The sequence below is a fragment of the Osmia lignaria genome, chromosome 7 (assembly GCF_051020975.1).
Source record: "Osmia lignaria lignaria isolate PbOS001 chromosome 7, iyOsmLign1, whole genome shotgun sequence".
NCBI classification, from domain to species: Eukaryota; Metazoa; Arthropoda; class Insecta; order Hymenoptera; family Megachilidae; genus Osmia; species Osmia lignaria.
Genome location: NC_135038.1, coordinates 8,211,931 through 8,236,343, shown reverse-complemented (window position 1 = coordinate 8,236,343; position 24,413 = coordinate 8,211,931). Strand labels below are relative to the sequence as shown.

The 24,413-nt window shown below is 47.4% G+C and overlaps 1 protein-coding gene across 16 annotated transcripts in view; it reads right to left on the bottom strand.

The window, feature by feature from the left end:
- Nucleotides 1-24,413, bottom strand: part of dati (zinc finger protein datilografo) — a 49,161-nt gene that overhangs the window by 12,517 nt on the left and 12,231 nt on the right. For 11 of the 16 annotated variants that reach the window (XM_034324343.2, XM_034324346.2, XM_076689051.1 and 8 more), the window contains exons 3-4: nucleotides 14,001-14,331; nucleotides 333-526 (exon numbers count right to left, since the gene is read on the bottom strand). In XM_034324343.2, the coding sequence (XP_034180234.1) occupies nucleotides 333-526; nucleotides 14,001-14,331 (525 nt within the window). The remainder of the gene's footprint in view (nucleotides 1-332; nucleotides 527-14,000; nucleotides 14,332-24,413) is intronic. The other 5 variants (XM_034324344.2, XM_034324350.2, XM_034324351.2 and 2 more) reach the window with 2 other exon arrangements.

Below are 24,413 nucleotides of genomic sequence, written 5' to 3'. Positions count from 1 at the left end.
GACAGAAGCGTGTGACCCACCACCATGTGTGCATTCAGAGAAACGTGTTCCGTACCGCGCAAGGAAAGGCTACACAATTTTACGTCTAATAAATAGAGGAGAATTTGCGAGTTACGTATGATAAGATATTATATGCATTATATATGTAGATATTGTACGAACAGTATCGCACGTGTACAACCGTGTAACATGATTGATATATCTTTTTTTTTTCTAGACTCGGTTCTCCGGATCTTTCCGACCATGGTTCGATTTTTGATTAAATCGTGTGCGAGCACCGCGTTAAGTAGCCAAAATGCCTGTTGTTGTTGGACGTCGGATTTGGTACATACATGACTGACCTTCGACGTGTGGGTACGAAGGCTGGATTCTGTGGCGAAGCCTTTGCCGCAGATGTTGCAATGGAACGGCCGGTTCTTCGCCCGTTCCACCTGGGCGTCGTGATTTCGAAGGTGTTGCTGCAAATTCGATAGCTGAATGAATGCCCGCCCGCAATCCGGTAGATGGCACTTGTACGGTCGTTCTCCTGTAACCAGGTAAAAAAGAAAAAAAAAAAAAAAGAATGCACAGTTTAAATCAATTTCGTAATTAACCGTACGTTGGAGCGGCGAAAAATCGAATTAACGGGGAGAAAAATTGTAGGCGAGTTAATTAAAGAGATTTCAGCTTGTTACGTAACAAACGGGCTAAACGAAGGGGGGGTTAATGCGTCGGGACAACGCAATCGTTTCGAATATAAAAGATTAATGGGAACGCTGGTTCAGAGGTACGCGAACGGATGTCGGCGGTCGAATGACTTTTTTCCGGGCACGTGCAACAGGTATCAGCCGCGAGAAGATTCAGGGATGAGCGTAAAAAATGCCAGTCGATTTAAAACGGCCATTAGAGAGGACGGTATTTTAATTCGACGCGTAACCTGTGGCCTGATTTAAAAGCGTAACCGTGAACCCGTTAATCGATGTCGTTTCGTTCTTTTTAACATGTGCTAATAACCTTAACCCCCGTCGCTCGTTCGCAAGATCAATGATAGCTTTTATAAATTCCAAACTGGCAAAGTCTCTCTCGTGGATTCTCGTATTAACGCGAGATCCGCGCGTTTCGTGATTACTTTATAATTCGATTAATATTACAGTTATGATGTTAGCGAGGAAATATCTTCAAGGACGTTTAATCTATTCTATTGATTCGACGTTGAAGGAACAGAGCTCATCGATGCAACTTTTATTGGAATTTTTCTACGGTTCCTCGTTCACCTCGTCTATTCTAATTCGATCTAACTTTTATTAATATCGACATTCTTCCTCGGCTCCTGTTCTTTTTTTCCCTTTCTTTTTCAACCCCGGCCAATTCTTCTTTCCGTTTCTTTGCTCGACCGGGATTCATCTTTTATTCAGATCGATCGATGTTTTAATAAAAATAACTCGGAGAAGATTGGCCGCGTTTTACGATACCTCCGCTCGTTACCTCCCTCCGAGGTGTTATCTTTAAAACATGGAAACAATGAAATTGCTAAAAGCAACGATTTGCAACAATCGAACACCGCGAGGAGAATCGCAACTTCTTTCGAATCGAATATCTTCAGGATATTGCATTCTTTATAACACTTTATAACTTTTGATGTGGATCGCGTAAAAATTATCATCTTCTTTTGAAAAGAAAAATGTAAAAGGAAACTTTCTATCGGAGAAACGTCAAGTTTGAACGGTATCCTAAATGAGAAAATTTCTACCCCGCGGGGTATCTATAGATTATCAGGAATATAGAGAATCGTAGATGATAAAAACCGCGTTGATTACCGCGATCAAAGTGGTACACGAAACGTCATAATTTCACGATTAACTAAACATCTGTCGCGTGCACTTTCCACTTGTACTTATGTTCGCTTTATTCCCTCGTATATAGCCAAGCAATAATTATTATCGAATAAGAGGTAATGCGTCAATTGTTTATTACGAGGTGTCGTAGCGTTCGTTATATTAACTAAATATATTAATATTTATGAGAGATTGTCGTTTTGTCGATTGAAAGAAGAGAACACAGGAAAGATAGAGAGGTAAAGTAATACTGAAAGATAGTGCGTAACACACACGGCGCAAAGTTATAGCCAATACGTAAACTATTACTTTTACGAGCTTTACTTTATCATTTTTGTAAGCACGACCAGGCTACGTTTTACGAGACGCGTTTATTTAGGAGCTACGTGTACGGGAGTAAAATTTTATCGTGTTTGCATCTACTTTGAAACGTAGCCGTTTTACGCATCACCAATGAATTTATCAATGACGCTTTCTTCGTACCACGTTCCACGGTATTTATTAAACGACATAGGTTGACGTTTATTCAACGGATTCTTCGACTTTGAAATGTTTCACTGTTATAGTACACTCTTGATGTTAGCGTTTAGAATCGTCGATTGATATAAAGTTGGACGAGTTTCAATCAGGCTGATACATTAAAATCGCGAAACGATTTCAAAGTGAATTGATCTCGATTCGGTCGAATGAACGAGCGATAATTCGAACCCTTTTTCCTTTTTTCAACCGCGACTCCCGTCCCGAGATGCTCTTTTTACTCCCCTCGATTTAATGCCTTTCCCTGTATCTGTCCTGACGACACTAAACATGCATCGACATTAAATTTTGCTTGACGACCGTAATTCCCCGACGGTGTATAACGTCATTACATTCATCACCTACACTAGCACCGAATATCAAATGAGAGTGGGCGATATATTTGATTATTTGTCAGTGCGACGGTTTCGCAGGCGCGTGCGTTTCCCACCCACCGTTCGGCTGAAAAATTCCTGCCGCGTTTTTCCACCGCCTCGGACGCTCGTTCGGCGCGTGTGCAGATTTTTTTTTATCCCGCCGCTGGTACGCCCGTTTTGTCCACTCGTCAAAATCACCGGGAAGCAGAGCTTGTAAAAGTAAAAGGTAGAAAGGTCCGGCGGCGGTGGGAAAAAAGTCGAGCTGGCACGTGGTTCCACGCGTGTGCCAGTACGAGAAACAAGCGACGGATTCGCGCCTTCTTCTTCTTCTCTTTTCCATCGTCGTACTCTCCATCTTTGTCTTTACTATCCCTTCTATACACATCATCCTGCCCTTTCTCTTGCTTTGCTTACTCCCTCTAACCCTCTTCGATGCTCGTACACACCCCACCCTATGCAACCCTCTTGCCTAGTCCGTGGAAACGACGAGCCCCCTCCGGCCTCGTAGCGCCGACCACCCAGCGGCCCTCCACGGCCCACTACACGTCCACGCCAGAAAATTAATGTCCCCTGCAATCCATGTATAATGCATTCGCATTTCGTTGAACGAACAAATGAACGCACCGCTAGAAAATTTACGTCCTATCTCTCTCACCCCCTTCAGCCCTCTCTTTCCCTCGAGCACGCTTTCCTCCAACCTTTCTCTCTCTCTCTCTCTCTCCCTTTGTTGCCTCTCTTTCAGCCGTTTCGTGTCTCTCCCTTGATTATTTCTCTCTCTTCCGTTCTTTGTTTCTCTAGTGAGATTTTGCGCGTGTGCAACAAGCCAGCCCTGACCAACCCGTACTTGCATACGACCGACACTCTCCTTCTCTCTCTTTCCCTCTCTTTGAACACCCTGCCGATTTCCTCTTTCTCCGCGTTTTCCCGCGCCCACAATTCCAGTTGCCATCATCGAAATTCCGGCTGGAAATCATTAAATTGCATGCACTCACACGCACGTGCGTCGCGCTCGTTGCGATGACCTCGTCTCGGTTCCTCTCCTCGCTCTACCACACCCTCCATCTTTTTCGCTATTTCTCTCTTTCTCTCCGCACGGTGCTATACTAGCGTGGAGTTATTCGTACGAGCGATACCTTGAATTTCGCGACAAGGGGGAAGAGCAAATGCATAGTTGGATGGGAAAAATCGGGAACGAGAATGTTATGCCCGAATCGGTTGGAATGTTTGTGTACGTTGCGATGATATTTGTCGAATGCGCGTCTCACCCCCGTTCGATGATGATTTTCGTTTCTTTTTCATCGGCGAGCCGAATCAGCCCTGTCCAGTGAAATTCGAATGAAATAACGCGCATACATCTGAATTTATTCTCGGGAATACGATCGAACGTGAAATTTCACGCGTAATTTATACAGCTTCGATTCGACGAACGAGGAATATTTGACGGTAGCCGGTAGAGGGTTGTTCGTTTGACCGAGGCACATCAACGGGATTCGATCGAAAAGTATTTTTAGAGAGTGCTGCGACATTCGGTTTCGCGCTAATCAAAACAGCTTTGCTCGCTATTTGTTTCGGTAAAGCGACTAATTCAAGAGTAACTCAAATGGATGTGTAATCATTATATGTGCGTATATAAATAGGTAAATTCTATCGGTTTCACTTGTAACGGTGAAAATATTGGATAGAATTTGATGGAATGAAGTTCCAATCGGTAGAAAGTGGCAATCACTTAGACTGATATAAAAAGACATCGATCGCGTTGCTGTTCGAACAAGCCTGTATTAATTATGTCGCCGATGATGCGAAATCCTTCCATTTTCAATAATCAAATCGACGATTACATTGGCATCGGTCGTTACATGAATTTCTCCGACACCGACTAACCGAGTTTCGCCACAGAAACGATTTAAATTCATCGTCTTCTAATTGTGTAGCTCGATTTCAATATTTTCTTGCGATCGATCGTAATTTCGGGAGAAAATCGTGGAACGATGGCTGGAACTAGGGGGGGGGGTTAACGTTTCGGGAGGTTCGGCGGGCGGAATTATGTATTTGGCGGAAATGATGATCGGGAAATCGTACGAAATTTATCGAAAGAAGGAAGAGCATTAACGCGGATGCGGTTGAAATTTATAGGCTTTGAAATTACCATGAAAGCAGCGTTAGCGGCGCGTTCGGTGTGGTATATAACGTGTATTGCGCTAGGAGAACGCGTTACCAGGCGCATAGGGAGCGAACGAACCGGCTAGAGAGCACAGAAAGCCAGAGAGAGATGGATACCGAGAAAGATAGTGAGAGTAAGAGAGAGCGAGAGAGAGAACATCCCTTTCCCGAGCGATGCAGCCGAGCGTTTCACGCATGCATGGAAATCATTAAAATAAAATGGCCGATAACAAATGACTGTTGCAAAGAGGGGAGCCCTCCCGCTTGGCGGCCATCTTGGTTCACGTGACCGTCATCCGGGCAACCACGGGCACGCCACGCCCCTTTAATGATTTCTACCCCCTGGCGAATGTACCGCACCTACGTACGTGCGAAATTTCACGAGTGTGTGTGCCTATATCCCTCGCATACGCGGGGTACAGTCATCATCAGTAGTCTAGGCCAAATCACCCCGGTACATCCTCTTCAAAATCTACTTAGCTATCCCGACGAAATCACCACCCCGTACATTTCAACGTTTCATTCTTCCATCTTCAACGTTCTTCAATTGAATGTTTCTTTATTCAAAGTAAAAAATTCAATGGCAAAGTCGAAAGGGACGGGGGGTGAACGGAATCGTTCGCGAAGGGTGAATGACTCGGAAGCACGATCGGGGGAATCATTCGGTAGAGTCTTCGGCTGTTTTCTCTGGAATACGTACGCTGCTCGATACCATTTTCAGCAGCTCGGGGAGTTTGCGTCGAATAGCTATGTCTAGCAATCTAGTTTCTCAGATATCTTCGCGAACGACGACGGCCGAACGTGCCGAGAGTGTTTGAGAATCGTCGAGTGGCAGACGTTTAGGCGATCGTTCGCGATCGATATCCTTGTAATTCGCGTCTTTCGATTCATCGACCGAGATCTCGGCCCAGCGAATCCAGATGTATCCTTCGAAGAGCGATCATCGTGAAGCCGGACGTTTCGAGTCGACAGGTATTTCGGAAGGTTCCCGTTCGAGTTGATGGCAACAAACTCGTTGTGCCGGTTGGTCGGATCGTACGCGGGTGGAACATTATTCGGGCATATGGTAGCTTCTTCCATCTTTCTCCCTCTAACCCTCTCGCACCGTTTCACCTGCCCTGTCCGAAACTCTTTATCGTCTCTCTCTCTTTTTTTTTTTTTCTTCTTTTCAACCGATACCTTCGCGTTTTTTTAGAATGCTTCGAGGGAGCGTCAGGGTCGGTGACCTGCAGGCTCTCGAAACCCTTTCTTCCTGTGGCTTACTTTTACCCCAACCAGGCCGACGAACTCATTTTCACCGATTTGTTATACGCTCGTTGCTCTGTTCTTCGCTTTTCGCCTCCCCTCCATCGGGGTGTCCCGTGTTCGAACGTTTTCGATTCGGCCATTTAAGTACAGCCTGCCAGGATACACCTCGCTTCTTTCCGTTTCGTTCGACAAAGTATTAATTAGCGAGAAATTGTAGGAACAATTCGAGTGGAAACGCAGCCTCTCGCTAGCAGCTTTTTTTTCTTTCTCTTTCTCTCTCTCTCTCTCTCTCTCTCTCCTCTAGCGACTACAAGCTCTAATTTCGAGGCTCGGTCATTTTTCTGGCAGACCTAGCCGAGCATAATTTATTCCCGATGCCTGATGAGACCCATTGTTGCGACGATGTGGCTGCCGCTCTCGTCTTGAAGGGGGTGAAAACGAGCCAAGGGGGTCGTACGAAGAAGGGTTGAAGCGGTGGAGAAAAACGGACGAGGAGGAATTATGTAAGATACCGGAAGGAAGGAAGGAGTGTACACGGCCCACCGACAGGAGCACCCTTGTTCTCTGGCACATCCGTCCGACTGGTAACGATCGTTCTTGGATGCAGGACAAGATCTTGAACCATTTCCCTGGCGACGATGCTCGCCACTTAACGGACAGTTCGTCGAGACCTTTTTTTTTTCCTACCTCTTTCTACAATCTCTCTGTCCTCCTCCTCGTCCTCGTCGTAGAAGACTTCGGGTCATTAGGCAGTCGGGGGTAAAAAGGGGTAAAAATTAATGTCTCAGAACGAATGTTCGGCCTGTCGAGTGGCCGAAGCTAAGTCCTGATGGTCCTTCTCGCGTCTTTACGATTTTTCATCGCGAACCATTTGCTCGAGAGAGATTCTCGTAGTCATCGTCTCTGTGTAATAATTTTAACGATCGTTTCTACACTCGGAGGGTCGTGTTCGCGTTACATCATACTGTTACCAGTCGTGGTAGAATAAAGAGAATAGAAGAAAAGGGTGGTCAGCTAATGAAGTCTCATGAAAGAGCCAGAAAATTCGTAATAGGAATCGAAGCAGGTCAGTAGGTTGGGTAATGAACACCTATTAAACCAGGAGGAACCAGATCCTCCACCTGCTATTGACAGGACCGACGTTCCCAATGACGAGGAGCTCGTTTCTGGTTTACCGACGCTCAAAGAAACCCCGAATCGAACCATTCTTTCGTACGGCACGAGCTTCAAACACAAAAGAGGATGGCGAGCTTACGAAGGGGTTGAAAACTTTCCCCCAAAGATGTTTTTATTCTTGTTGCCGTCCTCTTAATCGTTTGCGTCCTTTTTCGCCGACTTTTCGAGACACATTGTCGAAGCTTAGAAAAGGTAGAGATCGTCCCACATTGGAAGCAAAGTTGAGCTCGAATGCCGGTTTCGAGTGCCCACACGTCTTTAAACCCCGTTCCTTGGTGCAAGGTATACATCAGCGTCTAGGTGTGCGAAGCGTATAACTCGAGCAGTGCACACAAGGCTGCGCCCAAAGTTTCTAACGTAAGACGCCAGAGCTGTTCTCGTATGCCGTATGGCGTTTCTGCGTTGCCTCCCACACATGCCGTGTAGAAAGTTTACTAGATGGAAATCTATATCTTATTTTACGGCCGACCGTGCTCAATATTCTTAACCGGCCGCGTCCGCCCGACCGTCCGATATATAAATGTTAAATCTTTTCTCCTTTCAGATTCTATTTTTCTAAAGAGATATATATATATATATATATATATAAATAAAAAAAAATAAAAAATGAAAGATATTTTTGCCGGAGTATAGAAAGTATCGCGAAGGATCAATATTCTTATAAAGATTTTTTTATCACTGCTCTAATTAGGAACGGTTAACGGGGAAGAGTCGTTGATGCGGCCGTTTCGAGAAACTGGTTTCACAGTTTACTGCACGTTTTCATACCGGACAGAATATGATTCCTTTTATTTCGACGATTAATCGGTGGATATTTGTTTGTAAACGACGAAGAATGTCACAGTAACGAGAGGGGAATGAGAAAATGGTAATTTAATAAGGCCCCGAGTGGAATTTGTGCGAAATTATTGCCACACCGGTGGCGGAGCAGAGCAAAGTATCCTTAACCTACAGACCGGTTCTGCGGTTGAAGCGTGATCGTGCAGTCCTCGTTGAAGATCGTACCTGATTTTGAGCAAAAAGTCGCTTTCGTGCCAGCTTAGAAAGTCAATCTAGATTTCGTAGACCGTTTACCGCATGCGAGTAGACGTTAGATAGAGAACTGGTATGAAGCGAGATTACAACCTTCTGCTGGTACGCTTACACGGATCGCGCGCGTATCTTGTCCCTACCGTTGAGAAACAGTTTTTCCTTCGTTAAATTCGTCCACGTATTTCTATGGAATATTTTCATAACCGTTTTCTCCTTTCTTTCCTGACGTAAGAGACAAGGTCACGGGACGAAGGGATGTTCCTCCGACTGGCAAGGAAGTTATTATGCAACTTCCCGCTCGTCCCTAAAGGTTTCGAAAAGTAAGTCAGTGATACGAAAGGGTTGAAAGGGTTACGTCGATTCTAAGGGGCCGAAAGAGTCGCGTCTCTTTAAGAATTTTTAAATGATATTCGTCCTGCGAAACGAGTCTGCGATGAATTAATAATCTCGTGCCGTTTGAACACGACCAAGTATTCGATTAAGGATCCTGTTCGTTTTTCAAGAAAACTCGTGAAACTGCATTTTCCGACGACGCCCGAACAAAAAGTTTGCATTGATTTTGCTTTTTACGATTTGAAGAACACTTATTACTTGTAAGTGCATCGTCGGATTCTATTCTATATCAGTAACGCGCGAGATAAGATAACTCGTAGAAAAAAATCACTCTCATGGCAACAATCTGAGAACGCGTTGCAGATTTGTGCGCTTTTGAAAAACTAATAGAACGATAAATATTACTGAAAGAATATTCACCGATCACGTTTATAGAAAAATTGAATATTTCTTTTTAGGAGAGTTTATTTTCGGAAAATGTTCGACGCTTTTAGAGATCTTTCATTTTCACCGGAAGGAAGTCGTGAAATATTTAATTCCTTTTTTATTTAAAGAAAAATTCAAATGGCAGTTTTTCTTCGATACTAATTATTTAGTATTCAACTTTTCAAGGAATTCGTTTCATTATGAATCGCGATGGAAAGACGGTCGGAATAGGCAATCGCTCGTTCCCTATGCGAATCTATCAACAAGGTTTCGAGCAAACATCGCGGAAACAGAGATTACTTATCTCGGATCACAAACGGTACACACAGTGACAATGACGCGTGTGATTGTTGAAAGGTGACCTTAAAAAAATGACGTGGCGTTTTCGCAGGCTGCCGAATGGAACGTTTGTTGCGCGACCAACCGCGTCGAAATCAACCCCCAAGGAGAAACACGCGTAGAGAGGAGAAAAAAAAAAAACAACGACAATCGGGCCGCATTGAGCCCGGGTTTCGTTCGACGAGAACCAAAAAAGGCGGAAGGAAAAAAAAAAGAAAGAAGAGTAGGTCGAGGTTGAAAAAAAGCGTAGGCGTATCGCCGAACCATCCCATCCTCGGTGTGTATAGGGCCAGCGACCCTATTCAAATTAACCCTCATGGAAAAAATGCAGCGCCGCGGAAGGGTTCGTAGAAAATTAGAATAGACTCATTGGTCGATGGCCTATGCATATGCGGCATGACTACGTTCATTTTCTGGCAGGCCATACGGTGTCTTCGAGTTTTAATTATCTTTACCTTTTACCTTTTAACGCTTTAATTGCCTTTCTCTTCGCTATCGGGCAACAGAACTCTCTGACCGTTACTTCTTCTCTGCATTCTCGATTTCACTAGAGAATTCGTCTTTTCCAGCGAATTTCATTATTTCACAATAATTTCACAAACGCGCCTCTACATTATCTTGCACCGACGCGAGTTCCGTATGAATTTCGAGGGTTTTCATCGTTCGATTGCCGATAAGCTGGCTGCAGGGAATCGCACCCTCGACGTTTCGAGTTGCAAAAAGCCTTTCCGCGTTTCGAACCGAACCGCATAATTTTGATACACGAATAATTTACGATGACCGCGCGCAAACTAATATTAGGATTAATATCGGCCGTTAAAATATTTACGGTACGGCTACGGGGAGAGTTGATTAGCTCATATTACGCGAATTAATTAAGTAAGCTGTGCCGAACTGGTATCGCGTTCGTTTCGTACGTTCGTTCGATCGATCGGCTACTCGAACGAGAAAACAATCAACAGAACGCGTTATAATTATAAATTTGGCTCGAAGTAGGAAAGAATATTATTGCCGGAGGAAAAGAAGAAATTGCCTGTTACAAACGAGATACGATTTACGTTTCCCGTTTGCCCGCGCCACCCTTCGCGCTGGACGCATAAAACGTTGCCGCTTTTGTTTAATCTTTCATTTCGCGTCATTTGTGATAAAGGGCTGGACGACGTTCTTTCCGCTGCGCCGCTTTGATTTTTCTCGAGACGTCTGGCAAGACATTCCGTCGCATAAATTCTTAACTGGGTGAAATTAGCGAATTAAAAGTAGGAGGGAGGAAGGGAAAAAGGTGGAGGAGAAAAGGGAGGCGCGTCTTCACGGTTCTGTCAGGAGGTCAGCATCGGCAGTGGCAAAGGGAACCGGAAACTACGTCGAGGGAAAAACAAGAAGCATGACTATGAATTCGAGAGTACTCGATCCTTTCTCGTCGTCTCTTTTTCGCGAGCTCGTTTTCGAAAGCGTGCCGATGACGGAGCTACCCCGTTTTTCCGCTCTACGAGATCCCGCGTCGGAGGACTTAATTTTTATTCATGCACCGGCGATACGGCAATTTTTCGCAGTCTTAAGTGGGCTTTAAAATTGTCCGGTCAATTTCGCCCGAGGAACGTGCCCCTTTTTTCAAACACGCGCGTACCATCGTCTCGCTGGAAAGGGATGACTTTACCTTGCCACCTTCTCCTCGTTTGTATCGGTATTAATGAACTCGTTTCGCTGTAACGTTCTTCAAGAGAACACCTTTATTACTCTATCGAATTTTAATGCGAGCCTCCGTGTTCTTCGCGTCAACCTCTTCCTACCGGTGCCTCCTAGAGGGGTTGCTTGATTGCGTTTCATTAAAAAGTGGCAAATGGTCGCGCGCGACCAGCCAGGAATCGCCGGTGCTTTCGAAAGCTAACGCGACCGCTCGTAGCGTTCAGGAAAACCGATTAATTCCGCGCGCGTGGGGTGGACCCGATCATTAGATTTCGCCCCGTGAAAATTGAGTTTTCCTCGTTGCTGAAGGGATAATCTTTGCTAGCCTCTGGTCCCCTCCCCTCCCCCACCCCCCCCCCCCCCCCCGGTGCATACGAACTCTGTCGTCTATCCGGTAACACATTTGCAAATGCGCACGGCTATTTATTAGGTTGCACGTAGGTTGTCTGTATGTGTGCGTTGATGTAACGCGCGCCAGTAACGACGGTGGTGTGCCGCTGGAGGTGAAACAGTGGTGGTGGTGGTGGTGGTGGTGTGCGCGTGCGACGGTGGCGGCGCGTAACTTCGGTTCCATTATTGAGCGATCGGACGATCGAAAAATTCCCGCGCTTTTTCGCGTGCGACTCGCCGAGTGGGGAATACTGACCTCCTATTGGCCGCGAGCCCAGTCACCCTCGTAAGCCCGCTTAAGAGAGGGGAGGATGGACTGTACACCCTCGGCAGGTATTTGTCTAGGCTGCAGCAGCTATTGACCAGCTATCGATATCGTGGACACTCACCGATATTATATTCGCCATCCTTCGTTTCTGTCACCCTCGCTAGTATTTCCCACCCCCCTCCCCCTGATTCTCCCTATCGCCCCTACCCTTCCTCCCACCTTGCCGTGTTTCTCGTTTTGCCTACCGCTCGCAACAGCACGAATTCTATCGAATTTCGGTTAATGAATTATATGCATATACGTTGGAAATTTTATAGTCGTTCGCGTATATATTCGACTATGTCGGATGGAAATTGTTGTAACGCTCGCGTTATAGGACGGTCAGCAAGGGGGTGAGCGCGAGGGGCGGGCGTGGGCTCGGGGATGCCGCGTGAACGCGACACTGGTGCAGTAAATTCCCGCCGTTTTTTGACTTTGATCGGCCAATCGCGACCCGCCAACGAGATGCGAAACGAGAAATCAATATGGTATGCAAATGGTGTACGGAAGCGGTGGTATCGTTTGGGAAAACAGCGGCGAGGACCGAGATGGGAATCCGAAAGGAATTTCAGCCGCGAGTATGCCGATTTTTCGATCGTGAGAAATTGCTATGCCGACGTGGCGAAACACCGATTATAAATGAGGAATTCCATCTTCTTCGGAACTTTGAATATCGAACGATGCACACGGTCGATCGAGAATATCGGCCGGCAAACCCTTTCGCGGCTGTTTAAAACGTTTCATCGATAAGAAGGAGGAACCCGTAAACGGTGCATGCGATAGATGCGCGTACACCGACGTTAGCTGAAGTACCAGTCGCAATAACGTTGAACGGGGGCTCGGTACGCGGGAAGGGTGATTATTAATGTAAGGGGTTGCCGAGCAGTAGTTACTTGCTCGTTGGTAGTCGTCGAAAAGGACGAAGGGGTGAAACGAGTGTTGCGTTGAAATCAATGTCGGCCCTTTTTTTTCCTCGTTAGACGCGATTAAGGCAAACGCTGGTGAATTTATTTTTCCAAGGAGCCTACGGAAGGAAGCTCGCTTGCCGATCGGTGTCCAGTTGGGGGGAAATTAGTTTTCCGAGCAATGATTACAAAGGAATGTTTTCTTAAGAATCGATTCTGTTATCCTCTCGCGAGCAGCCAAAGAGTAGATACTACCGTTGGACGTTTCGATTAAATAGCTGGCATACCGACAACGTTTCGTTTTTCTTTTCCTTTCTTTTTTCTTCCGATTCGGAAGCAGATCTTGAACGAGATGAACGAGACTTTTCGCAAGGGTCCGGTCATACGCGGCGCTGACCGTTCGCTTCTCGAGGCTAATACCTTCCGATTGACTACGCTCATCCCTTAATGAAATTCTTTCTACCCGAGCGCGACCCGTTGGCTGGCTTTGCGCCGTCGAATTTTCTCATTATTACGGGTCCCTCGTCTGCTCTCTACGTTTCTCCGTCACTGCTATTCTTAGTCGACCAAGTCGTTCGATAAATTCGATCGTTCGCCCCGCGTAAATTGAACTTATCTCAGCAATACGCGCAACTTGTATGCATACCGCACGTACGGCATGGCATGGCATGGCATGGCGGGCACCGCGGTGTACGACAACGTGTTCAGTCAACGGTGTCTTGGAAGCCACGCTCTGTTCTGGCCGTGGTACGAGGGGCATTGAGCAATCTCGCAGTATGCATTAAAATTAGCCACAATCGGAACGCACGATCGCTCGTACAGATTATAATAGTATATTAATTTATTGATTATCGACTGGTCGCGATGCAATGCGGTATTCATAGAATTTACTATCAGAGTCCCGGCTATACCGAACGCATGCATTAAGCTCGGTGACTCGTCGATTTCGCCACGCGATCGAAAAATATTGTATCGGCAAACTGGTTTTCTCTCCATGAAGAAACATTAATATCGAAACGCGTTCAGTGGGAGGCGGAATTTCTCGCGGAGAACAAAAAAAGGAATATGTGTATTGAAATAAATAGATACGTCGAATGTCACGTTTAAGAAAAAGAAAAAAAAAAAGAAAAAAGAAAGATTCGCGTAGGAAAGAAATCAAGTTCACCGCGTGGCGCGATCGATCGTATCTAATACCGGGGCAAAAATCCTGCCGTGCCTGACGAGAACGGGATGACCGAGGTCGGTCCAGCAGGATTTCGGACAGGCATCGTTAGAGGGTAGGAGAGATACTCACCCGTATGCAAGCGGGTATGTTGCTGTACATGACTGAGCTGCTTGAACCTGCGGTCGCAATAGCTGCATTTGTACGGTTTCTCGCCGGTGTGGACCCTGATGTGCTGCACGAGCTGGTGGTTGCTGGAGAATGACTTGAGGCATTGCTGGCACTGGTGTGGCTTTACCTCGTTGCCGGCGATCATACCGCCTGGCCCGACGCCGATCGGTGCAAGCGCTGCCAATCCGCCCGCCATCCCGCCGCCAGCTCTCGCCGTCAGTGCACCCGCTGCGCCGAGCTCCCTCGCGTGCATCTGCATCGCGCTCTTGTGCATGAGGATCTGCGAGAAGACCTGCCGGAGTTAGTTGGTACGCTGCACTTTTGGTCGAAAAACGGAGGATGGTCGATCGACGGGAGCCCTGACCGTCGCGCTACCGCCGATCGCCATCGCTGCCTGGACTTTCAAAGGATCGGCTGATACGTTTCATTCGTTTCATTCGTTTCATTCGTTTCATTCACGAATCTTCATTTATTCCCATATCTTTCTAGGGGATCATTTTACTAGCCGCGCGAGTAAACGATCAGCTTCACCTGGTTTGTTATCCGTAGACGGTTCGAGCGATCCTCGTAGCATTCTTTCGCAATTACAGGGAAACGCAAGTTTCTTACTTACGTCGATTCATTTGCGCGTACAGGGACACATTGTTGCATCGTCTCGCATCATTATAGAACGATTCTACGCGAATTAAATAGGAAGCGTATGGAACAGCTGGTCGGTAAAGGGGTCAACGTCCGTCCCGGTGGTTTTCGAAAGCAACCATACACGATCGATGCTTTTCGAATTGTACGCGTAGGGTACGGAGCGCAAGTTCCGCACTCGGCCCGGCACGCTTGGCTATTCCTCGACGCGATCAGGAGGAACGTAAAACTGCTGGAAGGGCCGTATACGAGCGGGTGGAACGCTTGATTTCGGGTTTTCGTTGAGGGAACAGGTGTTGCTCCTCGTCGTCGGTGTGGGTGTAGGTGAACGAACGAAAGGGTTAACGTTAAAACGAGCGGTACAGTTCGTGGCAAAAGTCGAGAGAGAGGAGGGAGATTTAGCGCGGAGAATTTCGGACGAGTAGACCGAGAGAAGTTGTCGGAATTAAAGACGGGGACGGGGCCAGCGTTGAACGGACGTGGAACGAGCGCGAGAGAAAGGCGAACCGGGGAGGATTTTATTAAAATATGTTAAAACTGTAATTAAAATCGAAAAATCTCGCGAGAAGTTTTAAGAATCTTAGGCCACCCTTGTCGCGAACGGGCGCGACAAAGACAACCCCGAGAGACGGTGAACGGTGGTAGAGAGATCGGAGAAAGAGTAAGAGACAGAGGGAAAGAGAGAGAATTGAAATTGTCGCCAAGGGTTCTCAAGTTTCTACGACTTTCAACCCTTTCTTTGGTGGACGACGCGACGCCTGGATATTTGACGGGCGACCTTCGACTCGGGGCATCCCTGATTCTTAATCCCCGTGAGAGAGGGAGAGGCTGCAACTTGATTTCGTTCCTCGTTTTTTCTCCGGGACGCTTCTTTCGCCCGGAGACAAATCAATCCGAGTCCTGTTTCGCGTCGATTTGAATAAAATTGCTTGCGTTCGGAAACATCCCCGGAGATATCGATGTCGGTATTTAGACCGCGGGGATGTTGGAATGTAATTTTTTTTCCCTCGCTCACCCTTTCCGCTTTCTTCGCGAAATGATAGAATCTACGCTCGGAGAACGTTTTCGCGGCGATTAACCGTAGCCAAGGGCTGTCAAGAGGGCGAGGGACGATTCGATGGCAACAAAGTCGAGTTACGAATTTTTAACGACCGTCTCGAGTGGACGGTGGAGATTTTTCGGTAAACTTCCCGCGAAAGTCGTCATCGAATTCGTTTCGAACATTTACGCTTCTCTATCATGACGTTTCGAGCGAATGCTAATTAGGCTTGGTCGTTCACTTACGAAGGTTTTCCTGGTTTTTCACAAACCCGAACACCATACGTCCATTAATCATATTTTTATCTCTTGGCAGACGGAAAATTGCGTTCCGTCGCCCGGGCCATAGCGGTGGTTTGAATCTTTTTTTCTGATTTATCGTCGTCGTCGTCGCCGCGGAAAAAAAGGAGAGCAAAAGAGGAGAACGGCTGTTTCTCCGAGAAGAAATGAAAAGAGGAAGAAGAAAACGGAAAGAGTTGGTTGCCTGCGGGCCGCCGGCTTAATGTCCTTAATAATGGAAAAATATATCAAGCGACACCCAGTGTATTTCCTAAAAGGCATTCCTCATTCCAGTTTCACCCTTTGCTCTCGTTTCTTCGTCTCTCGGTCGGAACTTTTATAATTTCGATTCAAAGTAATGCTTTTCTTCGCATGCTAAAGATGTCTCCTTCCAACTTAAAGTCGAGTGATTCGATTCGAAAGACTGGCTCGCGATCGAACGTAGCCGGAGTAGGAGTAGTTGGCCCGTTTTTCGGAAGGGATCCGAAGGAGCTGAGCAACGCAACCCTTTGTCTCTCCCTTGGCGCAGTAAATTACGATGGAATAACATTGGTCACTGGAAGTAGGCTACTTTATACACTTGGAACACAAAGCAAAGGTCTCACCTGCTGACCATATGCCTTTTCTCCATGGCACACATACGTAGAGGTAACGTGTTCCGTCCACCCACGCACGCCGGCCATCTAGCACTTCGCATGTGCTATTAACTCGAAGGTATGTGTGCCTCTCTGTACGTACAGCACACGTGTTCTCTCGCGCGGCTTTGCATACGTGTGAACACGAATTTCTGGCTGTGTGTGCGAGTGGCTGCGCGGAGACAACGTCCAATCTAACCTACCTAGCGTTGCCTGACTCATTCTCCTACCTACCCACCTATCTGTCTAAACTGCGGCCGCGAATAGTGCCGTAATATAAAGGAAAAGGTGGACCTTCTCCGCCTCTCTCTCTTCATCTCCCTCATTCTTTCTGTCGCTCTCCGTCTCTTTCCGTAATCGTCGGCTTTAATCTGTCTGAATCGCGGCACGATGATCCGTTGCCTCGTGTGCCCCACGCTTCCGGTTATAAGCCAACCTGCCGATAACACCGACTCGTCGGGTTTTTTTATTTTCTGTCTTTAGATCCCTTGATCCTGGAGGGATAGGATCTGATTAGAGGATACGCGAAAATGGTACCGTTCCCTTCGGATCTCCCGTTGACCCTCAATCTTTGGAACACCTGACGAAAGAAACGACGCGGATTTCAACCGAGATAGAAGTTAGGCTACGAATCTGCGATGGAGTTTAGGATTTTTCCTTCGCTTTTTATAGCGTCAAACACAATACGAGCGATTGTGAGAGGCGCGAGAAACCTTGAATCGATTCTACTTTCGCTGATTTTGTTCCTCTAAGTATGCACGTAATAGCGGTTTGAAAAATAATCTTTGAGCTATCTTGTTTACGAGTATATTAGCGTAGAGAATTTTGCAAGAATCTCGATAGGACTGCGAAGGAGAATGGAGAAACGCAGAAAGGTGTCGGTAAATTGTTTTCTCGATAATCTCGCGAACAGCGGAGAGACGGAGAGAGTCGGGAAAGTACAGCTCGTCAACGACATGTTTGCTTTGTCATTGTCCGCGTGGCAAGAATCGAGAAACTAATCTCTGCCGATGTGTCGGCCGGTTACACGCGAACCACCGGTGACCAATTAAAGATTCTGAATTTCACGAAGAAACGAGTCCCAATGCAAGCGTCAAGGGAAAAGGCGGTTAGCTGAGTTACCAGACGGTTAACCGGACTCGGTGTCAAAATAGCACGTTGGAAACGTACACCGGCAAACTCTATAATAATCGTCGATACTTGTCTGGCGAACGGGACACTATGCGTCTATAACTTGCGACTGTGTACCACCCGAAGCTTGTGGTGGGAAGCGAACTTGTGCTATAGCCACTTGGAGGAGTCATCGTTGTAGGTTTCCTTTACGATATTAATCACGCGTACGCCTTGCCGTGTAACCGCGAAGTAACAATCTCTAATCCACGATCAAACGGTGTGCTCGATTAGCCCAATAAGAGGGCAACGACGAACGAACGAACGAACGAACGAACGAACGAACGAACGGCTTTACATACTTGTGCTTCGCTCACTTTCTACTCTCGGTCTCCTTAAACGATCGAAACTAGCTTTTAATTTCGTAAACAAGATCAAGCGGAGATCAACGACTGTTGGTCGAGGTTTTTAGATAAACGGGTCAGAGGTTTCGAATAACATAGCGAGTTAATAATTACATCGTTTAATCGAGTCTATGTAAAGCGCTAATTGTGTCCTTCGATGCAAATGGAATTTTTCGAGTTACTTTCAAAGACGTAACTCGGCTCGTGGAGTCTGAATCGTGCGATGACTCGTAGCAGTCACGCGGCTAAAGGGTTGAACGTTGAACGCATTTCGGGGGCAAACGGTCGGCCCTTGGGGGCATAGAGCATTTCGAAAGATTCTTGGAGTTGTAGGGAAGACATCGGGCTCGAGCGGCCAGGAATATCGTCAATAATTACCTCGGGCGGCAAGTGGTGATGAGGATGCTGATACGGCGGCGGTACGTACGGCGGGTGGCTCGGATGGTTGTGGAGGTGAGGTCGGGGATGGTTGTGATGTTGGGCTTGCGGCGGGAGCGGTTCGGGCGCAGGAGGCGGTGTCCAAGGCCCGTGGTTCGGCCCGTGGCTTTCATTGGTGCCATACATCTTCAGGGAAGAATCTCGAGCACGCGACCTGAAGAGTCCCTCCCGCCCTCCACGCACGGTGATACGAAAGTCTCTGATACTGACATGGCTATCCTTATTTCTGCGAGCACCCGCGACACGCTCGATTCCAACCAGTCCTTCTTCCGTCGAACGTTATCCGCATCGTTCACCACAACTTTCCACATCGACCACCCCTTTCCTTTGATTTCTTTTCTTTCTCTCAATCAACTATCCAGGTATCAGTTTATAGTCTCGATCGAATTCTCTTCCATTTTCGAAGAGATTCTATAACGAAGAATAATGTACCCGCCGGTGATGTTTGCGCAACCAACTAAGAGAAATTTCCTGCGTGAGAATGCGACACTCTGAGAAGCACATGTACGCGCGAGGGCGTGATTCTTCTTTTGTCCGTCGCCTCGTCTAGTATCCCGTCGTGTGAGAACAGTATCGTTCCACTTTCACGTGCTTACTTTTTCAGACTCGCGTACTTTCCACTCGACTGGCTGATCGAAAAGCGTTTCAGAATAGAATCGCGAACCTTTTTTCAGGCTACCACGCGATTCACCCCCAACGGGCACGCGTATTCCTTCGTTCTTTACGCAATCGAAACGAACGACCAGTTGCATAAGTGTACGATTTCTTCGTTCGAAGAATGATATACTTAAGAAGATAACACGTTTCGTCTAGTCTGTTTCATGGTACTTCGACTATGGGATGGACTTGAATGGACGGTAGTTGGATGCTTATCGTAAATTGTACGTCTTTGGTTTGATTTCCTCTTGAAGAAAAGCGTTTGAACACGATCGAGCCCTATCCTTTTGCTGTTCACGAAAACTGAAACGAACACACACGGTGGATGAACCACTTAATACTTTCGAAGGCACTATTTTCACGTAGGCGAAAGCGTTTCCGCTTTCGAATCACTGTGTTATCACGGAACGTTGGAACGATCGGGCGACGAGAAATCGGTAATTAGCTGGCGCGAAAAGAGTGGGAGGGCGGATCGGCACGACGCGGACGAAGAACGGACGCGCGGTTAAGAAATTTGTCACTGGTCCGAGCGCGGCGGGTTCCTTACGATTAGTTTCTTTTTAAAAGTAATCCACGGGGGTGGTTGGCGCGTCCGAATCGAGAAAATCGCGGACGCAGCGCTGTACGCCAGCGTGTGGCGTCTCTGGCGAACTAAGCAATCCGAAGGGGGGGACAGCGCGATTTCTTGGTCTGCCGCGCTGTGCGTGTGCTAAACGGGGGAAGAAAAAAGGTGGAAAGGCGCTGATAACGCGCCGCGACGAAAAATCGCCGGCTACTCGAAGAGATATCGATTGAAATAACACGATTCCGGGGAACGCGAACCAATCGGCACCGCTGACACTGCGGAAGGGGCCAATCGTGCCCGGTTCTATCTCTCTTTCACAACCTCCCTCGCTCTCTCCCCTACTTCTTCTCGTCATACGCGTACACCGCTCTCCCCCTTTCTCTCCTTCTCCTTCAGCTTGTTCCTCCACTACTACTCCTCATCGTATTGCTACTCGTACTACTGCCACCGTCTCAACCTTACGTACCTTGCTGCTTCTCTTCCTCCACCCTCGCGACCAACGGCTCTCTTAGAAAGAGATAAAAAGATATCGCGATCAGGCAGGGTACGAGAGACGGAACGAACGCGTTACGCCGCCGCGGCGTTCAGGAAGTATCTATCTGCCGATACAGTCATCCTCGACCCCCGACGATTAGGATTTTTCCATTCCACCCTATTTTTCATCCTCTTCGCGGACTACTCGGCTTTCGGGGCTGCGGAGAAGCTCCAGTTATCTCTTCGACGGCCACCGATGTCTTTCGCGGTGAGAACTCGATGATTCCACGTTAGGGGCGATTTCATTTACTCTCGACGAATTTCCAGTGGACAGAGTTTCAACTCCGCGGGAAATAAAATGGTGAAAAGCTCGAAAGACGTATGGTGTATGTGATCGTATTAACTCTCGTATTTTTATCATTTTGTTGACGCTCCTCTTCGCGGAATCGATATTTCTTTTTCTAATCATTTTACTATCGACGACGTAGGTCCTTGAGAAAATTTTTCTATTCTAAGCGGTCTGTACAACGTTTACGTAATCGCCTAGCCGTCGACGATGCGGGATTTCGCGAGGCGAACGAAAATAAGCGGCGATGGAAAAAGTTTCCGCGCAGCGGCGGCGTGGCGCCGACTTCTTCGAATCGTACGCCATCTTTCTTCCCTGGCTTGTAGAAATTATTTTGGGCGTGGAACGCGGCCGAAGGTTAGTGCCATAGTTTAGCGGCCGGTTCAAATCGTGTCCGGCCAGAGGCAGAGTGGAAAAAAATAGGGCGGGGTCTGTCTCTCTTTGTGAACAGACTTTGCCTATCCATCATGGCCGCTTTATCAATGACGTCATGATAAGACGTTCACGCACAGCTGCACGCGCCTATCACCCGTGAGACTCTCGAACGAGAACGGAAGATCGAAACCGACGAGTTTTCACCCTCGTCGTCGTTTTTTTTTTTTTTTTTTTTCACTTCGGAAAAAATAGAGACACGCTCCTCCCGCGCACCAATGAAAACTTTCCAATCGGATCAGATCTCTTTTCTGCCGGATGAATTCCAGTTTCGCGGCGGATACGGAAACGTAGAAAACGCGAGACGATTTTCAGAAATAAATCAAACTAGCAGATTTAATCGAAAACCATGCCGCGTGAAGAAATCAATCAGGATGCTTTTACCAGAAAGAGAGGAAAAGCGCGGCGATGGCGAACGGAGCGAGTTGCGTTGCATCGTGGCTGCAGAGAAAGTGTATCGGCCGATATCGAGCAATGCAGGACAATCGAGATACCGTATTCAAAGTCCGCCCGCAGCGTCGATCGAGTCATAAAATAAAACGCAAAGTCCGTTTGTCAGATTTTTCATTTCCGAAAATCTACATATCTGATTCAAGAGTTTTCCTTACAACGATCGTGATTCAACGTAGTCGTGCGCGCGAGATTATCCCGCGAATAAATAAAGAAGCGGCAAAAAGAAAGCGAGAAAGGGAGATGGAGGAATGTGAAAAAAAGGAAGAAGAAGAAGAGTAGGTATCTGGCGAAGGCCGAGCCGCGCGTTCTCGTCGCCATCCCTCTTGGAAAGTACTGACCACGGACAACAGCGGTGCGAGGCAAACAGGGAAGGAAAAGAAAAAGAAGGAGAAGGAGGAGGCGAAAAAAAAGGAAGAAAGAGCGATAGAGGGAAGGGGCGGAAAGACAGAGGGGAAGAAAAGATTGCGATAAAAATAAAGCACCACCGTGGCCGACACCGCCGCCGACGCTGCTACGATATCTACCCGCGTGCTCGCGAGGGGCTGAAGAGTAGTTCCGTGGCTCCGGTGTTCGGAAGAAGCAGAGCAACGAAAGAAGAAGGTGCCGGTGCTGAAGGCGGGCAGGAAAATAAGAGGAACAACGAAAGAAGCAAATAAGAGTCTCTCTGTGTGCCTCTTCCTCTTTCTCCTCCTCCGCTTTTCCCCACTACAGTGGCGTAACCTCCTCTTTCACGTAGCCGAACCGGCTGGAGGGGAGCAGCAATGGAACAAGAAGGCGAGAACGGGACAGCCGGAGAGGGAAAATCCCTGGCATCGAGAGAGAAAGACGCAGCCGTGGCCACGGGAGAAAGATGGTCGAATCAGCGAGAAAGACGGAGTTTAACTCGCGGGTATAAGACGGAAGAGAAGAGAAAAAGCGAGAGGACCAAAGAGAGAGAAAAGTCTGGCAGGCCTTGGCTGCTGCAGTTGCAGTTGTTGCAAGCCGCGTTGCCAAGTCTCATTTGTTTATCATAGTTCGCCGGCCTGGCCTTTGGTATCTTGAAAAAAATCGCGTCCCAATTTTTCTCATCGGGAAAGATTACGTTCCCGATCGAAGAGCCTTGCTTTTTCACCCCGAGTCCTGAATCGCGATCGCTCGATTCGCGCCTGCTACCGTCTCTCCCCTGACGAGATTCGGAGCAACGTATTCATCTTCGGTCAGAGGACACTTTTCATTATTCGAAAAACGATCCAGTTTAGTCTAGCCATCTCGTAAGAGAGAAAACTCTGCTTGGAAGTAGAAAAAAAAAAAAAAAAGAAAACGATTCTCAAGATTTCGGTTCCTTCTGCTACTTGCTACTCGCATTGTCGCGTGGACTCGTTTCTGAGTCATCGTGCGTGCACGCATGCACTCTCGCGAGCGCATGCGTATTTAACGTGCACGCGTTCGTGCTTTACACTCTGCACGCGTATAAATATGTATGTACACACGTACACGTTGCGTACAACCGACGTCGGCAAATGTGCATTTACACTCTGCCACTCTTCCTCCGTCCCTCTTCGTTCCCCCCTCGCCCCTTTGCCGCACATTACAATCGATTTGCATACAAATATACCGGGCATCACGATGGGTGGTATGTTTATTAGCAAATCCACGTGGAAATTCTGCCGTTTTATTTATAACCCCTTATTTTTCGGAGACACGCACCGTATTCCGTGCTGCCAGCGACGCAACGTCTGCCTTCTTTCTAGTCGACGAGCGAGAAAACCGTAAGCCGTCTGATAATCTTGAAAATTGCCAAGTATATTCCCTTTGGAACATCGGCCTTCCGTTACGCGCGCTTTGCTAGATATGGAAATTGTACACGTGTTGTACCATCCTAGCGATGGCTTTTCTTTTTATCATTCGAGTTAATGAATCGCGAGTACACGCGTTATTTCTTTATCACGAGAATTGACCAACTTTACCGCCCGCTCGAATGAAATACAGGAAAAGAAGGAATCGGATCGCGTCTGAAGCGACGACACAGGATACCCGATTACCCGCCTGTCTACATCGTATCCTTTTACACGTTGCAATTTTTCATGGTAGCCGTTTTCATTTTTTTTTTTTCTTCTCCTAGCGATGTTGGGCTTGACGCCCGTACACGGAACTCCGAGTCTGCCGGGACGTTGTTTCCGCATTCCCGCGAATTATAAGCGAGGACGATCGGCGCAGCTGCAGCGAGGATGCAGTCGCATCGCGTCATCTAGTTTTGCATACGACTCGACCGGCCAGGATCCCTTCTCGACTAACGGTTCCCATTGACTCCGAAGATCGGTCGTTCTCTAGGCCAACCGAGCGTTCATGATCGTTCGAGACCTATCCGCCGTTCGCGTCGTTCAGAATAATTACCGATCGAAATTAATCGAACGTAATCGTCGTCGAGAAAAAGAAGTAGGCGTGTATTGAATTTAACATCCAACTGCATCTATGTAAGAACGTGTCGGATTACGCGCCGGTTCTCTGTCTTTTCCTACGCTGTTCTCCTCTCTTCTTTTTGCGCTCTTTAGCTTGCACTACTCCGACAGCCTGTTGCAGAACCACAATCTTAGAGACCCGGGATACGAACGAACAGCTATAAACGCGCTTTTACGACGTTAATCGAATCGTGGCCCGAGGGATTGTACGGTCGATTCACAGAAACACCAGCCGTGTTTCTTTATACTTTCGATTACCGAAAATTGTTGGTTTAGAACATTTTTTCGAACACCTTTGACGAAACTAAAGAGGCCAGCCGAGACGACCGCGAAAGACTCTGGCTAGCCTTGGTGGGGTGGTGCGTATCACCGTCTTGTGGCAGTAACCTTGTGTCCGCGTCAGAGTATTTTTTTCTTTTATCATATCACGCGTACGCTAACAGTGGACATGGCGAACCTGGCCGCG